Genomic DNA, 18,968 nt, shown 5'->3' on the forward strand with positions numbered 1-18,968 from the left:
CCCCGACTGTTACGTAACAGTCGGCGTTATGTTGAGATTCGCCTGTTCTTCGGAGGTCTTTTAAACAAATGAGATTTATATAAGAAGGAGGAAACAATGGAGTTTGAAACTCAGTGTATGTCTTTTCCATGTACTGAACTCTTGTTATTCAACTATGCCAATATAAATTCAATATTTAATTCTAGGGCACCTTTAAGCAACATCACACAAGTAATGACTGCAATATCACACGAGTGCTGTTTTTGTCCTGAATAGCAAAATTGCAAATGTGATATTGATTTCATGATTTTTCAATAAATTAGAAATTAATATTGTGTTATATTTTATACATAATATTGTCTGTTTTTGCTCAATTTTGGCAAAGATATTACCTATAAAGCCAGAGCAGAACTGTAGTGCATCTCACAGCGAGCAACACACAGTGGTGTTTAATTCTGAATTAATGAATTTGAACCAACTTTTCTCATTTAACACAACAATGACTTTAAATTATATTTTGGGGGTCATTTCTCAGACAAATTTGATGTGTGATTAATTTGCGATAATTAATCGCCACATTGTGTAATTAATTAGATTCGCTTCACAGCCCTAGATTTTAACATTTTTCCCACTGTATTCTGGGACTGTTTAAATATAATATGTCTTTCTGCATTCTCATTAAACCTAAAGTCAGAGCAGAGAAACCAGACCATCCTAAAACTCTAGTTAAATAAATGAAAGCACAATTTCCCCTTCTCTCTGTTCTAAACCATTGCTGCAGACACTGAAGATTCCATTAACACTGCTGAGTGCACTAAATCCAGGCCTGGGATATGGGATATTCCCACTCTTGTCACTGTGTGAACAGAGACCAAAGGTCATCTCACACACCCAAAATCTAAGCAAGCCCCCCTTATAGCCCTAACAATAGCCACTTTTAAACTGGCTCCGAGTAAGCATGTGGAAGTGTTTACAGAGGGTCCAGGGTTTGGAATTTAGAATTGTTTCCTGTTCAGAACGCTAAAAAATGGTTAATGGTTCTTGAACTTGAACAAATTAAGTATAGTCTGAATTAAATGTGGCGAGAAAGAAAAAATGACGTATGTTGTGTAGTCTAAACAAATGACTCCTGTGAGCCGGTCCTACTGTATGGGCAGCCTGAAATGTCCTTGCCTCACTTAACTGCTAATCTTTATTTCATCAAGTCCAACACAAAACGTAGTAGATGATCCGTGCTTCAAAAGTAGTTAAATGTCATGAGTAGTTAAAGATACACATAGAAAATAGCACTGATTTTGTTTAGTAGTTAGCACCAAATATGTGGAATAGAGGGTTTCTTCAAAGAGGCTAAACACATTTACTAATAAAATTGTTTAAGAGCCAAAACAGATTCAATTTGATTTCGATGAAAGAGCCAGTCAACAAATATTACAATAACAATAATTTCCTCAAAGTCTCATATGCAAATAAAGAAAGTTGAAAGTTGATAATGAAAATTATGTCATTTTTTACTCACCCTCATGTCGTTCTACACCCATAAGACCTTCATTCATCTTCAGAACACAAATTAAGATATTTTTGATGAAATTGGATGGCTCAGTGAGGCCTCCATTGCCAGCAATGCCACCGAACTTCTCGAGATCCAGAAAGGTACTGAAAACAGTTCATTTAAATCAGTTCATGTGAGTTCAGTGGTTCTACCTTAATATTATAAAGCGACGAGAATACTTTTGTGCGCCAAACAAACAAACAAAAAAAAAAAACGATTTTTCAACAGTATCTAGTAATGGCCAATTTCAAAACACTGCTTTGAATCTTTATGAATCTTTTGTTTCGAATCATTGATTCGTGTATCAAACTGCAAAACTGCTGAAATCACGTGACTTTGGTGCTCTGAACAACTGATTCGAATCAAAACATTTGTAAAGCTTTGAAGCAGCGTTTTGAAATCGGCCATCACTAGATATTGTTAAAAAGTCCTTATTTAGTTTTTTTGGCGCACAAAAGGTATTCTCGTCACTTTATAATATTAAGTTAAAACCACTGAACTCACATGAACTGTTTTAAATGAATCGTTTTGAGTATGTTTATGGATCTTGAGAAGTTCGATGACATTGCTAGCAATGCAGGCCTCACTGAGCCGTCGGATTTCAACAAAAATATCTTAATTTGTGTTCTGAAGATGAACGAAGGTCTTACGGGTGAGGAACGACATGAGGGTGAGTAATAAATGACATTATTTTCATTTCTGGGTGAACTAACCCTAAATGATTTCTGCTTGCCCAAATAAACATACAGAATTTTATCTTACAGAAAATAGTAAAATCACAGTTCAAAATTTGATTTTAATTTAAGGTGTCCTTATTACACATGCTACATGTAGTTACTCTAGTAATAACTACAAATTATGCATAATTACATGCAACTAACCCTAAACCAAACCTAATCCTAACCCTAAAGTAAGTAGATGTAGTTAATTAATAACGTAAGGACACCTTAAGTTTAACCATTTTTAGTATTTTAAATTCTCTGACCATAACAAGCAATTCACAATTCAAAAATCCATGTTTCAATATCCACGAATATGCATTGGCAGGATTTGTAATCGATTAAAGCATTTTATCTTTAACTCTGAAATAATGTTCGTCAAGGTTTCTTACACAAAACCTTTGAAATAAAAAGCCGGCTTTTGATACTGCACCTTTAAGACTTCTATTTGTAAATGATCTCTGTTATGACAGCTAATTTCCACATATACTCTGATTCGCCAGAGTGGGCCAAGTCGCTAAATACTCAATGTTCCCTATTAAAAGTCCATTAAAAGCTTGACTTTTTAAGCAAACATCATGACCATGCACTTGGAATCAAAGGGAAGTGCCACGTCCGCATAGGTCAACACAAAAAGATCCTCAGCACAAAATTGTAGCATAATTCACTACAGGGAAGTAAGATTAATGTCAGGAAGAAACGACTGCCATGGACTGAAATGCAAACATCAGCGGTATCTTTGTAGCTGCTGAGTTGGAAGTAAAATGTTCTTATACTTACGTTCCCAAAACCTCTTTGAAGTCATAGATTTCTTTGATGCTTGATGTTTTCTTTTTCCAAGAGTGTCCATCCTCTCCCAATGGCATTTTGCTGCGGTCAATGATGGAGAAACTGAGAGAGGAATAAGGAAACCATTCAATTACTATACAATAAAAGGCAATGCAAAACAGATATTTAGGCCAAATCCTATGTTTTATGACATGAAATTACCCTGAAACTAAGCTGAATCTTTTAAACCTTTGACCTATAGGGCTATTCACTTGGACCTTGACCTCACCATGTGCAAATCTTCAGGCTTTCATGACTGTGGTATAATTTATAAATGTCACACAAAGCATTAAGCCCTTATACTATATGTAAATTGTGATTACTATTAAGACACCATCATGTCACAGCAAGTTCTCCCCATCTGTCTGTTTTTCCTTGAGCATTTCAAAGCAAGGGGTCTGACAACCACTTACTAAGAATATCTGAACTATCAGCCAGGCCTGTTTCATTTAGCTCAGGCTTCAATAAGACATGAGAGTGTAAATTGAGTCTGCCGCAGTTTCTTAAAGAATCTTGCAACACCTGCTTGACCACATCAGAAAGTGCTTTTTATGGGTTGTACAAAGACAAAAAGGAAAGTTAACACTAGTCAGTTAAGCATGATGGAAATCTAATGAATTATTTAGTCTAATGTATTCTCTCCATGTCTTTATTTAAGACTTAACATAAGTTATTTAACTTACCTGTTCTATACCTGATCAAAGCTCCCACCAGAACAAAAAAGACTCTTTCCATGTCAGTATTTGTCTCATTTACTATAATTAAGCAATAAGGAATGAGTAGGGTTGCAAAATTCCGGGAATTTTCAAAGCTGGAAACTTTCCATGGGAATTAACGGGAATAAATGGGAATTAACGGGAATATATGGGAATTAACGGGAATTAATGGGAATAAACAGAGAATTTGCAAAATTACAGGTTAGCCTATAACAGGGTACTTAAATGTAGTTGAAAAGAACATCTTGCTGCATAGTTTTGGTTAAACAACCATATTTAATGCAATTTTAGCAATTTTTACCCTGCACATTCCTCAATCACAGTCACATGACTTATTGCAGGGCTATCGAGGCCACGCCCCCTGCATGCTCTGTGCATTCCCCCAGTCCATAACATGCACATTTGATCAGAAATACAGAAAAAAACAGTAATATTGTGAAACATCAATACAATTTAAAATAATGGTTTTCTATTTTGATATACATAAAAATATAATTTATTCCTGTGATAAAGCTGATTTCAGCATCATTACTCCAGTCTTCAGTGTCACATGATCCTTCAGTTATCAATGTTTGAAACAGTTGTGCTGCTTAATATTTTTTATAACCTGTGATACTTTTTCAGGATTCTATAAAAATTTAAAGAACAGAATTTTTTAATAGAAATCTTTTGTTACAATATACACTACCATTCAGAATTTGGGGGGGTCAGTTGATTACTTTTATTCAAGGATGTGTCAGATTGATAAACAAAAAGTGATATTAAAGTGATATTGTTAGAAAAGATTTTGAATAAATTCTGTCTTCTTAACTTTTTGTTAATCAGTGAATCCTGAAAATAGTATTACAGGTTCCAAAAAATATTCAGCAGCACAACTGTTTCCAACAATGTTAAAAACTGAGTATCAGATCAGAATATTAGAATGATTTCTGAAGAATCATGTGACACTGAAATAAATAACACATAACAATTGCTGCAATAAAAATATATTTATTTTACATATTTACTAAATTAGAATTAATTGAATGCGAAAAATAAATAACTGTTATTTCATGTTATGACCAAACAAAATTAAACATTTTTTTATTTGTTTTTATATGATACTTTTTATATAAATATTATAAATTTAAATAAATTTCCCAAAATTTCCAATAAATTCCCATAAATTCCCGTAAACTCCCATAAATTCCCATAAATTCCTGTAAAGTTTCCAAATTGGAATATTTCCAAAATTCCCCAGCTTAAGTTTCCGTGGAAAGTTTCCGGAAATTTACCGGAAACTTTCCGCCCCTTTGCAACCCTAGGAATGAGAGGCTGTGCTATTTTGCAAATATATTCATGGCTTAAGGGGACTGTCAGAGGCCATTCACACAGAGACGCATGAAAAACTGCAACGTCTAGAGTCACGTTTTTTAAAAAGTTGACTTTTTGACTGCAGCGCCATCTTAGAATGCTATTTTTAGAACGGTCCGTCATGAACAAGATGCTGTAATAGATGCAAGACATGAGCGCAATGGTCAAACACAGAGAAAAACAACTGAAAAACTGTGAGTAGTATGCAGCCCATTAGGCATGACAAACCCTGCAAACCCTTCAGCTGTGATTATATGCACAATAAAGCATGGCTTCAGCATTCATGACCAAAACTGTATCAACATTTTATTGCCAATTACTAATTATACAATTCGCCATTCAATTTCCTCTAATTTTATATTTAGATAACCATTAAATTGCCATTATCGAAGACTCACCTAAAGTTAATTTAAAAAAAACACAAATTATTTAATAACACTCTTAAAGGTACAATATGTAAGAATTTTGTCCGCTAGAGGTCGCTAGAAGCCTATTCAAAACAAAGGGCGTAGCTTGATGACGCCAAGTTTGAGCGCGGAATCTTGGGACATGTGGTCTCCATCTCAACGGACGGTGCAAAAGAATAGGGATAGGACTCGTGAAGAAATCATGTTCATGGATGCGATTATTAACGTGAATGTAGTATGAAGCAGAGCAGGACCGAGTGAGAGCTGAACGAGACCGCTGGAGCGATCGCGCAACACACGCCTCGCGAGCAGCGGGACTTTTATTATGACACAGTCGCCGGCGCCGCTTCCGCTATTCCGGTCATGAGTAATAAGGTAACGCAGCTCTGTTTATCATATTAGATACATTTGAGAGTGTTGAAAATGATGTTATAACGTTACTCTGTGCGTTCGCTCGGCGGCTGCTGTGAGACACTGTTACACACTGCAGTAAGATAGATCGATTTTACAATATCATATTAATAAATGCTGGATGGCTTGTGTTGATAAATGGCATGCAATTAATTTTAAAACATATTGTATGATGGAGAAAATGCTGTATTGCCATTACTAAAAATAAAGCTGCATCTGATTATGCTATGTTAGCTACTTCACAAAATAAGTGTTTTTCTCTGAGGCATGGTACTCGCAAAAAAAATCAAGAAAATTAGATTTAAACAATAAGATTAAACATGTTGAGCTATGACAGTGATTAGTTTTCTGTCTATAAATATATCAAAAAAGATGTTCCCTTGTCTATTAAAACGTGTAATATATTAAAGCATCTTTGGTGTTTCCATGGTTTCTACAAAATAGAAACCGTGGAAACCGAGGGTAACGCGGGTATGACGCAATTGACAGGCGACTCCTCACACATCCCGGAGCCTTGGTTAAAATTGCAATTTTCTCATGATTTTCAAATAGTTGGAAATATTTTGGGATATTGTAAGTACTCAAGTGAACAAAATATATAACACTGGCCTAGTGGTTTTTGGATATTTTACTGCAAAAATTTTACACATTGCACCTTTAAATGTAATTTTTAGTAAAAATCTATGCATTTTCTGATGCTTAAATTCACTTGTAAAAACAACTGATTTTATGTTTCACTATTGTTTTATAATTTGAAATTTTATAATTTATTTAGACAAAATAGATTTCTCAATAAAATATCTTCTGCCAGACCACCTTCCGTATTTAACTGAATTTAAAAATGGAACCGATGTCGAGTCAAGTTGAATACGGAAAGGGAAGGCGTAGGACGTAGCGTAAATGTTTTGAACTGCGAGAGGCATTATACTTTATTCGTAAATTGAATATGGAAGGCGGTCCTGGGGAAACTAGATGTTTTACTTTATAACATGTTAAATATGGATATTTTTCTTAAGGCCGGAACACACCAAGCCGACGGTCGGCCGTCGGGCAGTTTTTCTTCGTCGGCCGACTAAGTTTCCTCAGTGTGTTCCACACCGTCGGTTGAAGTTGGTCCTCGTCGGCTTTTTTTCGGCCGATTTGACATGTAGAATCGGCGTCGGGCCTGTCGGCGAGAGACAGAACTCTGATTGGCTGTGTAGTATGCAAACCAGTCAGTTCACGAGAATATAAGCAAAAGTTATGAAAGCAAGCAAATAAGTCATGACGGCACAGACAGAAGGTTGTTCCAATTTTACGTCATCTTACCTGAGCACTCGAATGCACGAATATTTTCATAATAACATGAGCGGAGTGGAATAAAGAACATGATCAGCATGATTGATATTCAAAACGGCAAGTAAGCCCTGCTTTATTTATAGTTTGTATACATGCAGTCATAGTTTCGCTTTCCGTTTTTGAATGACGAATATAGACAAATATATCTGCTTAAATAGACAGATATCTCATTTATACAAAGGCGCAGAACGTGTGTGCTAGTTGACAGTCGGCTGAAGTTCTTTCGATGTGTTCAAGCACATATTTTTTCCCAGACGCAGCCGACGTGAGCCAACCCCGCAGTCTGCTTTCGTCGCCACTAGTTCGTCGGCTTGGTGTGTTCTGGCCTTTACACAAATGCATCGCATCAAAAGGCCTTTATTTACCCCCCCGGAGCAGTGTGGAGTACGTTTATGATGGATGGATGTGGATGGATGCACTTTTTTGAGCTTCAAAATCGCATTGGTCCCGTTCACTGTCATTATAAAGTCAGGATATTTATTGATATAACTCCGATTGTGTTTATCAGAAAGAAGAAACACCTAGGATGTCTTGAGGGTGAGTAAAGCTTGGGGTAATTTTCATTTTACAGTGAACTAATCCTTTAATATCAGTGCATCCCTAAAATATATGCTCAATATCCACCTTAAATTTACAATTATACACTGGAAAGATACAATGTAACAGTTCTGAAATAGTACAAGTCAAAATACGGCTTTCAAAACCAAACATAAAATGTGTGACTTTGTAAATCTTTATATACCATTTTGATTTGATTTTCAACAGTACGATTTACAAGCCACCAAACAACTTTGGCGAATGTTACTTTCACTCCACATAGCCTTAGGGATATTCTAAGATCAACATCAAAATAACATTCGTGCAGCTTTGCACATTCGGTCGCCTGTAAGTCTGCAATTCTTCAGCAATCACTTTCAGGGTAGACTCACGACTTGTTCTGCTGTGTGGGGGATTGTTGTGTCTAATTTAAAGCATATTTTCATGCTAAGAGCAGCCAGCATCAATCCACCCGACTATACATGTCTCTCATAGATAACAGACAAAGGGCTTTCAGCCAAACCTTGTCACCTAACGTCAACCATAACCATCTACTGTGCTGTTTTTGGCTATGTCTATTCTAACTTAAACACAATTGGTGGACTATTGTATTTTTTCTTTTTATGACAATGTTTCCATGGGAACCCGGTGACCCACGGTGTGTCTGGATCCAAATGGCAAGCTAACAGAGCAGCTGCGATGGGATCTTGGGTGGTTTAGGCGTACAGTTTGGGTAAACACTCTAAACTGTTTGAATGTTTGTATTTAGGGAGGACTGTCTCACCGGTAAACCTCTGTGTCAATTGATTCCTAATTTGAGACAGTACATTTCCTCTTTCCTAAAACAGAAGTTGTGTAAAATGGGGTAGCAATATTGAGCAATGTCACAGCCATGTTACACCGATCGGACATCTGAACATTTAAAGTTTGCGGCCACCAAATGTTAATTAAATCATAGCTCAATCTGGCCTGCATAAAAGACCGTTCCGGGTTCAGTAAGTTAAACTCTATTCGATAGCAACTTGCTGTCAGAAAATAGACCAGCCCCTTATACAAAACTCAATGACATTAAGCTCTTTTTTTCCCTAATCTATTATTGTATTCAAAAATACATTAACATGCAGTTCATACATACAATGACTTACTTGTACCTCTTCTATGATGAAAATGTTTTTCATTTCTGAATTAAAATTTTGAAGAGGCATAAAGTCAAATATGGCAGAGTGATATTAATATTATCCTGATGTGAAAATGAAGAAAAGGGCCTCATTAAAAGAAAGAAATACTTGAAAAGAAAATGTCTGGTCTTTTCTTTTAATTTTTATTTTTATAGTGAAGCAAATTTCATAAATATTAAAAAAAAAAAACCTTCTTTTTTTACCACAAATCACGCAATGCAAATGTGGCGTGACCAACAAAGTCATGTGATGCAACCAACTTCCAAAAACATGCAGGAAACAAAAATATAAAACAGGAAAATATATAATAGAGAGGACACCTCTATGGCCCTCATGGACAATAGGTTTCTTAAAATATATGATAATTTGACCTTTTATATGACATTGCAAAATTACTTCAGGTTGTTAATTATCGTATACAACCCCTCAAAATATGTTAAAAAAAATCATGATGATTAAAATGTGTACACTCACATGTATTCAAAATGTGAGGATATGTTATTGTTTACATATATTATTTTTTACACTACATTTAGAGTCATTAAAATCATAATTTTCTTGAAAATTGCTTAAAACGTTTTTTGTTTGTTTTTTAAACCACCTTACATGTATTTTTCTTTTATTCTAGAAAACTGTGACCCAAAAACAAACAAAAAAAATGAAAAGAGATTCACTTACAAATAAGGTTTATGGGATAATAATTGTATGTTGCACCATAGCATTCCATTGTAGGCTCTGTTTTAGTTCACTGGGATAATCTGGATACACTCCTTGGCTGTAAAGCCTCACAGACTGAACACAGACCACAGGATGTGGTATATTAGGACACTTGATGTCATTGCATAACAAAACTGACTCAATAAATATTGATTTCACAAAGTACTATGCTGCATTACCGTAATAATTGAAATCCGAATTGGTTTATAAATGCTGCAATCACACTTCTGCTTTAACATTATACAAATGGATCCTTTTATTGTGGAAGACTTTGTTGGTATAATCGAAACCAAGAAATCCGATTAGCTACCAACATTTAAATGGGCTACATAGTGTTGTCTATAAAAATGAAGAGACTTTGAATGAACAGATAAATGTAGATGGCCGTCCCACAGATGTACTCAATGGATGTATGAGTACGTCTGTGATAATCGAAAGCATATCACAAAAGTTGTCTACTGAATTTCACCAAGAATGTTTATCTATGGAAATCTCTTTTTCAACTGGACTGGTATACTTCCTTAAAACTTCTGCATTACAGGCAGTTTGCAAGCTCAAAACAGCTAAAGACAGCAAATAAAGAATGCAGGAATTAAACGAGATGACCGGACCGACATCTAACATGGATGGACACATGCAAAGGAGATGGAAAACATTAAATTCCCTCAATTGACAAACCCATTTTCTGACTGAGAATCACAAGAGAATCCAGTCACATCCTTGAGTTGGACTAAACTTCCAATCCAATGCACTCAGGCAAGCAAAATACGAACATACACCAAAGATGTATTCAAAGGCATCCAAAATCTCAGGCAAGAAGTTTTAAGAGTTGTATACACTATATATATATATCACAATGAAAGGCTAGGTAGGTATTTTGCATCAGTATACATGCAGGTCCAGCAGTAGAAAGGGTATCAGTTCATTGTTTGTTAGTGAGGAACCACATAGAGGTAAGGAAATAGATTGTAGAAAAGCTATAAACTAACCCACGTACAAAGGAGAATCAAAAGGCAAGCTTGAAAGATTGAGAACAGACACATCCATACAACGCAACCATCTAGATCATCATGCAGCATTCAGAAGGTTGAGTTCATCAGACAGACGATGGAGATACTCACTGGCTTCCCATGGCTGCTCAGAAGAGGACAAAAGAGATAGAGAGTGACACCTAAACCTTCAGTAGGTCAGAAATGTGTCACATCACACTCAGAACAATTCATGATTCGTGCTGATAGAGTCTGTCATGGGCGTTTATAACCACAAACTGTGCTTCCCCTTTTAAGGTGAGCTATCTAACCACACCATAACTCAAACTCAGGAAGTATAAAGCTTATATACACAGAGGTAACCTTAGCAAGCTTTCTCTAACCCCTGAAAAAGGCCTCCACTACAGGATGTGCAAAAACAGGCTACAGGAATGACTCTGTCTTTCTGTTCATGAGGTTCCAAAACCAATAATGATCAGTGAGAAATCAAACCAATCACCATACTCCAGAAAATTGGGGAAGATTATCTATGAATAACAACTCAAATTTGGGTCAGTTTCTTTACACAAATCTATCATGGGGCTTTAAAAGACTTGGAATATAGTGCAAAAGTCGTATAGACATTTTTTTTGGAGATTAAAGGGATAGTTCACCCAAAAATGAAAATTTGATGTTTATCTGCTTACCCCCAGGGCATCCAAGATGTAGGTGACTTTGTTTCTTCAGCAGAACACAAATGATGATTTTTAACTCATATAATGCATTGAAACGGTATCTATGAGAATAAAAAAAACATGCACAGGCAAATCCAAATTAAACCCTGCGGCTCGTGACGACACATTGATGTCCTAAGACACGAAACGATCGGTTTGTGTGAGAAACCGAACAGTATTTATATCATTTTTTACCTCTAATACACCACTATGTCCAACTGCCTTGAGCATCCGGTGTGTGAGGTCTGAATGCACTCTAACACCAGAAGTGATCTCTCGCACTCATTGACGTTTATGTGCGAGAGATCACTTCCGGCATCAGAGCGCGCTTCAGACCTCACACGCCGGATGCTCAAGGCAGTTGTGCAAAAGATTATACAAATACTGTTCGATTTCTTGCACAAACCGAGAATTTCGTATCTTAGGACATCAATGTGTCGTCACGAGCCACAGGGTTTAATTTGGATTTGTCTGTACATGTTTTTTGACTCTTATAGATGGTGTTCCCATTGACTTGCATTATACGACTGACAGACGGCAACGGTTGGGAGTTAAAAATCATCATTTGCGTTCTACTGAAGAAACAAAGTCACCTACATCTTGGATGCTCTGGGTTAGCAGATAAACATCAACATTTTCATTTTTGGGTGAACTATCCCTTTAATAGACATGGTAACAATGAACTGGAATAGTGAGCTGCAAAATTTTGATCAATCTTTTTGATGAACTGATATCAATTATTAAATCCCAATTATTATTAAAAGTTTTTGAAACTTCACTAAACACTTTTGATATGTAACAAAGGCCCTGTTTACACCTGTTAAGATGCGTTTTGTTCGATTGGATCAGTGGATGAAGCTAAATACAGGTGTTAATGGGGTCTAAAACTTTTTAAGCTTGTCCACTTTCGACCACTTCCAGAGGTAGTCAAAAACGCATTTGACCGGATTGCTTTCGTTGTGTAGGTCGAATGCGTTCGAAAAGCCAAAAAAGACCGCCTACTCTCCTGCCTATTGATGTGTAGATGCATTATGGGAAGATGGGATTTAAGCTTTGCTGGCTGGATATCCAAGTTTGGTCTGAAGATGAAAAATGTACCAAGCACAATGTTCTCTCACCATTCCTGATTTCTAACACACACTCACAGCGTTCGTCTGGTCTTGCAGCTGCCAAAGTGAAAAAAGCCATACATTTACCCGCCCATAGACCCTCCCCTCGAAAAAATCAGGACAGAAGTGGTCGAAAGTGGACAAAAGAGATTAAAAACACCAGGTGTAAATGTGTATGTGTCTCCCTCGTCTACTTGTGATGCAATTGACCAAAATGCATCTTAATACCAGGTGTAAACAGGGCCAAAGTCTCAGCTTTCAAAATCTGTCAATTTTAAAATGAAATTTAAACAATAAATGTAGTTTTGTGGCATTTCTTGATCCATGTAGCCATCTGAGATCAAGCGGCAGAACAGAGCGCATGTGAACTGATCATCTCTTTCTCTTTACTAGTTACAACAGGAAATATACATGAATGAACACCAGAATGTACGTTGAAAGACATAACAGCAAAACAGCACAACTTACTGAAATGTACCATGTCTCATGTAATCGTTCAATCAATGTTTAACCGCAGAAGGACATCAGTAAAAAAGCTTGTAAACAATGTCATGTTTTTATGACAGTTTAAATGTTTATATTTAAAGAATAAAATGGAGTCGAAATATAATTATTTCATTGAATATAAAAACTGCCTTAAATGTTTGTATAAAATGGTTTATTTAAAAATAAACAGCAGTTGAATTAGTAGTTTGGACTCTTTTGGTAATTTGAACCTTTATGCCTAATATTAATGTACAAACTGAAAGTGTTCCCTGTATAGCTTACTGCTTTAGTTGAGAGAGATTTTTTTCTTTTTTTTTTTAAAAAAACTGACCATGCAACATGACCACTTTTTCCCATGAAATGAATGTCAATGGGGTCCAAAACAATTTGGACACCAGTGATTTAACATTGTATGAAAAAAACAAACAAAACAAAAAAAAAAAACACACACTGAGACAGTTTTTCTTCCACAGAAGAAAGAACAGTCATTCAGGATTGGAATGGCATGAGGGTGAAAAAATAATGACAGAATTGTCATTTTTGGTGCACTGTCTCTTTAAGCATGGGTGGGATGCTTACAGATACACAAATGCCATATGGTTGTTTGGGACAGTTAACCCATCAAGTGTGTGATCCACATGCTATTTGCAGACAGGTTCAAAGTTCAGCTCTTACAGCACCATCATGACTTGCTATATAACAAAATGCTGTATTTTGTGACTTTTTTTGTGGCTTCCACTGAAGCACGACACACTTGACGTGACACTAAAGGGAAGTGAATGCAACGTGAAAGCACAGGGAAGTTCAGCTGCCCGCTTTGTTATTGTTTTAAAACACTTAAAATTGCAGCGGTAGCTGTGAGTTTATTTCCTTCTACAGCCTAGTACAGAACAGTAGTGCAAACGAACACTTTGCAAAGAGGAAGACGTCACTTCTAACACCAGCCCTAACATTAATGCGTCTATCTGCACATCACAATCACATTCTGACTGTCAGAGCAGCCCACAATCGCTGATAAAGACTTGAACTATTCTAGTACACCAACTGGTCGAACAATAGACCTCTACTGACTTCATCTGAGATTATTAATTGCTAAAACAGACAGGCTGTCTGATCCCTAAAAATGTGCAAGTGAGGAAATCAAACAGCCAAAGTATTTAAATAATGCCTTCATTAGCTGTGCTGTGTGGCAATGAGGAGGAAATAGCACAAGAATGAAAGAAATGCTAATAGGCCGACAGAGAAAGGGGCAAACATGTGAAACCACTTGACTTACTGGTTAAAAGAAACAGATGCTATGTTGAGATAAGATAACATTAATGAAACCAAAATATTATCCAGTTTCAGTCTATTAGAAGCAGTTTGTCCTTCTATGGTCAGAAACTGTGCAGTGTGGTTTCATATATTTTAAAGGGGTCGTGTAATTTTATTTATTTATTTCAAAAGGGACAGTGTATATTAATCGACATTCATACCCAAATTAGACCAAAGGCTAGTTTTCATTGGTAGTCCCTTTACCAGATGTTTTTAGGCCTAAAAACTAGATACTACTAAAAGCTAGGCCTAAATACTTGTAATACATGTAATATTTATTTTTTCTTCTAAATTCATTATTTATTGACTACTTTATAGGTATAAACAATATTGGCGGTCATATTGGGATTGGCTGATAAATGTTTTATATGTTAGCGTTGTCTGTCAGATAAGAAATTTAGGTTGATATATTAGAAGAGTTTTAAAACTTAAGATATATTTAACTGGTTCAAACAAGCTACAAAAGATAAAATATTTTTTTGGGGTAAAACAAATCACCTTTTGTAAAAAGAAAAGATGCATTCTTGCAGTTTCTTTGTTTTCTACAGTTAAGATTTCAAAATAAAAGCAGTTGTACATTATATATGTTTGATACACTGTAAAAAAATGTATGTGATTTTAACGGTAAAATATTGTAAAAATGCAACTGTAATTGTAAACAGGTTAACAGTAAGTTCCCGTACTGTATACAGGGAAAAACTGTAAAAGCTCTTACCAGACATTTTATGTCATTTTCACAGTAAAATGCAGTCAATTTTACAATTTTTAGACGTAAAAAAGAACAAATCAATGTATAATTTACACTCCACATTTGAAAGTATTTTAAGTATTATTTTTAGTAGTTTAAAAAAAATCATGTTTATTAATAGTTTTTGTTATCAGTTATGTACATTAGGCTTTTATGTTACATCTTCTGTTGTTTAATGAATGTTTATTGCATTATGTAAGTGTTGTGGATTACCATGATGGTGTTTTGCGTTTGCGTGAATGACTCTTTGCACCTTCTTTATATTAGTATATACTTCAGCTCGTGGAAAGGCTACTTGATTGATGAACTCTGATTCTTCATGTGGCTTTCTCTTTTTCCACCTGCATTATTATGGTGGCTGTCAGTATATGTTAAAGGTACAAAATAGATTTAGTAGTAGTGTTCATTGTTGAATTTACTGGTTTACATTCAAATTTTCTTGTTTATAAATTACAGTTTTATACTGTAAAATTAAAACAGTTTGTTCTGTAAATGTGTTTACAATTTTTCTGTATTTTTTACAAAATTATTCTAGTAACCACAGCTGCCAAAATTATTTTGTAAAAACTACGGAATATTTTTTACAGTGGACATAACTGTGTAGGTGAGCCTTTTGTTTTGTAATATTTACATCAAAATTTAGATCTATTGGCCTGTATATCAGTTATCAGCTTCCAAATATGAAGAATGATCGGCTATCATATCGACCAAAAATTTCATATAGATGAATTCTTAATATTTTAGCATGTCTCCGACCTTTAGAATAAAACAGTCGATTTTGCTCCTTTGTCTTTAAAAGATTAGTTCACTTTAAAATGAAAACTGATTTACTCACCCTTATCCTAGGTGTATGTGACTATCTTCTTTCAGATGAATAGACCCCTTAAAGGTTTGTAAACATTGCAACGTTTCCTGGTGGGCGGGGCTTAGCTGGAGGCAAAAAGAGACGCTGGACTCAATGTTGACGAGCGTAAGCTAGCATGTTTTAGGAGGGATTTATTAAACATAGATGCAGAAGAAGGTTCAGAACTGTCCGAATATGTACAGTCACTGACTCTGCGGGACCGTGACAGCTATTTTTGTAAATGAACTTAAGTTTTGGATATTTTCTAGACAACATATGAATTACTTTCGGGTGGTTCAGGGAATTTTGTCAAGGCTTATTGTCTAATGTAACCTAACGCTGGGCTAACTATGATTATGGCTAGCAATGTGGATTATTTTAAGAGACCATTCAAAGGATGGCACACTCATCTATCGCTGTATGTTTGTTTAACATTTAAGCTAGTTAGTGCGCTGAAAGTTGGCAACTTTTCACCTATAAAACAGAAACTTGCTGATTTGTACTAGATAAAACCAACACACCATTACATATTCATCGATTATTTTACCTGATATGAAATGTGCACTGCAAACACGAATATTATTTATGATCCTCTCCGTCCAGTCTGTACGCCGTATTGCTTTCAACCACAATTATCTTTTTGATTTCTGTGAAGGAATGTCTGCCGGGATCTGGTAAAACTTTAGTTTTTTTAGAACCAAACGTCCTGTTCCTTCTATTCTGGCAGCCAAAAACACAACAAGACGACATTTTAAAGTCAAAACCTCAAACTTTTAGCGCGCCTGCTATGAGTTCTTATAAATGTTTTGCCTCCAGCTAGAGCGGTGACGTCACAGTGACGTAGGCGATTAAGGGGGTCTATACAATCATAGTAATAATCACCCTGGTGCTCCCAAGCTTTATAATGGCAGTGCACAGAAACCACCTGTTTGATGTTCAAGAAAGTGCATCCATCCAGCATAAACGTACTCCACACGGCTCCGGGGGGTAAATAAAGGCCTTCTGAAGTGAAGCGATGCGTTTGTGTAAGAAAACAATCCATATTTAACAAGTTATAAAGTAAAATATCTAGCTTCCCTCAAGACGGCCTTCCGTATTCAACTTACGGAAAAAGCGTAACTGATGTCGCGTCAGATACATTTGTTTCGTAAGTTGAATACGGAAGGCGGTCTGGCGGAAGCTATTTTACTTTATAACTTGCTAATTATGGATCATTTCTTACACAAACTCATCGCATCTCTTCAAAAGGCCTTTAGGGAGCCGTGTGGAGTACGTTTATGATGGATGGATGCACTTTCTTGAGTTCAAACTCGTTGGTACTGTTCACTGCCATTATAAAGCTTGGATGCGTCAGGATATTTATCAGTATAACTCCGATTGTGTTCGTTAGAAAGAAGAAAGTCATATACACCTAGGATGGCTTTAGGGCGAGTAAATCATGGGGTCATTTTCATTTTAAAGTGAACTAATCCTTTAAGATAAAGCACTTGTGTGCTATGGGATTTCTGTCGAGTTTGATATAGTTTTTATCTACACCATTTTTGAAAAAAATAGCCTGACATGTTCACTAAACAATCAGTGCTGAAATGCAATTCAAACTGTTAGGATCAGACTGAAATGATCAGGGAACTTGTTAAATACACACTTTAACTGATACCATCGGGATTCTTCAGAAAGATGTGCGGTGCGAGAAACAGTTCCATGTTCCCACATTTTACTCTTATTGTTAGCTTTTCTGATATCAGGAATAAAGCACTGTAAGCAAAGAAAGGAACGTTGACGCTGCATGTCTCCAGTCACTGTACTACAGGCAGGTGTTCCTATTTAATTGTCATGATAAGAGTCATGAACACTACTGTTTAAGATGTCAAGTGTGGAATGACATGGATTGTCAGCCAATCAGTTTTTATGCCACTAACAACAAAGGCTGATAAATGCAAATGATAATTTGCTGAATTGTTCATTTGTCTGAACGTCAGAATATTGTGGAAGTTCAAAAGCGTCATTTTTTAAACTAGCAGAGTATTCAATACAACAGTAAAATCTTTTTATCTGAAAAACAAAAGAGCATTTGATGCTTCATATGACGACTTAAAACATGTAGGCTACTGTTTCTGATCTTTATCCTTTGATATTCTTTCAAGCCACCAGCTGTCAAAGTTTCAGTGCATTCAAAGACTTAGAGTGGTAAACCACATCCACCCTCTGAATGAGTGAGATAACTAACCCATCATAAAGTCATGTGGGGTAGAGACAACCAGCTCTAATTCAAACTAAGACAGAAAGATAATCTCTTAATCTGGTGGACCTGCCTGCACTTGCGAAGTGCATATTAATATCAATCAATGTGCATTATTACTAATAACATTAAAAGTTTTCTGTACATGCATGCATGCATACATTCATCCATTACATGACATCAACACACAAAACCAACATTACAGGCTACTAAATGCTTATAAACGGCTGATATCTTTGCGAAAAGCAGCAGCAGTTATCGATCATGCACGCCTGTCCTGAACATTTCGAGTTAAATACAAGGTAAAAATGCAGTGGATGTCGGTACCTGTGCTGTGTATCGGAGAGGTGCAGAGGCGCGTCTCGTGCTGTAATGTGAACGCGGTGCGCTCGCGCTAGACTCGTAGAGATCTGACTGCTGGTTCCTCTGGTTGACCCAGTCTCAGCGCGCGCCTGACGTCACGGCGACTCTACAGCTCTGCGCCAATCAGATGAAAGAGATCGCTGAATCAGGTAATAGAGGCGGGGTTATGTCTGTCTGACTCGGTGTTCCCAGAATTTGATCTTATAGCAGGCATTATCTGATATCCTTATTCCTTAAAGCTCGGGGTGTGCTGCTGATGGGGACATTTGTTTAAGAAAATCTCTCTCTATTATCTCTGGTGATAATATGTTTATCTACATATAAAAATATGCAGGGTGTAATGCATTACTAATTAATTACTGTAATTTAATTACTTTTCAATTGAAAAAGTAAAGCAAGGGATTACTCTTAAAATTTCTGTAATTTAGTTA

The 18,968-nt window shown here is 36.1% G+C and overlaps 1 protein-coding gene across 3 annotated transcripts in view; it reads right to left on the minus strand.

Moving 5' to 3' along the window:
• The window catches only part of camk1b (calcium/calmodulin-dependent protein kinase Ib), a 66,930-nt gene extending 48,271 nt beyond the window's left edge, over positions 1 to 18,659 (minus strand). Inside the window, exons 1-2 of one of the 3 annotated variants that reach the window (XM_048172106.1) lie at positions 18,502 to 18,659; positions 3,028 to 3,138 (exon numbers count right to left, since the gene is read on the minus strand). In XM_048172106.1, coding sequence (XP_048028063.1) covers positions 3,028 to 3,113 — 86 coding nt within the window. In that variant the 5' untranslated portion in view covers positions 3,114 to 3,138; positions 18,502 to 18,659. Of the gene's footprint in view, positions 1 to 3,027; positions 3,139 to 9,693; positions 9,916 to 10,853; positions 11,093 to 18,501 lie in introns of those variants that run through there. The other 2 variants (XM_048172105.1, XM_048172104.1) reach the window with 2 other exon arrangements.
• Between the last annotated feature and the right edge of the window lie 309 nt (positions 18,660 to 18,968).

Source organism: Megalobrama amblycephala, linkage group LG21, assembly GCF_018812025.1.
Source record: "Megalobrama amblycephala isolate DHTTF-2021 linkage group LG21, ASM1881202v1, whole genome shotgun sequence".
NCBI classification, from domain to species: domain Eukaryota; kingdom Metazoa; phylum Chordata; class Actinopteri; order Cypriniformes; family Xenocyprididae; genus Megalobrama; species Megalobrama amblycephala.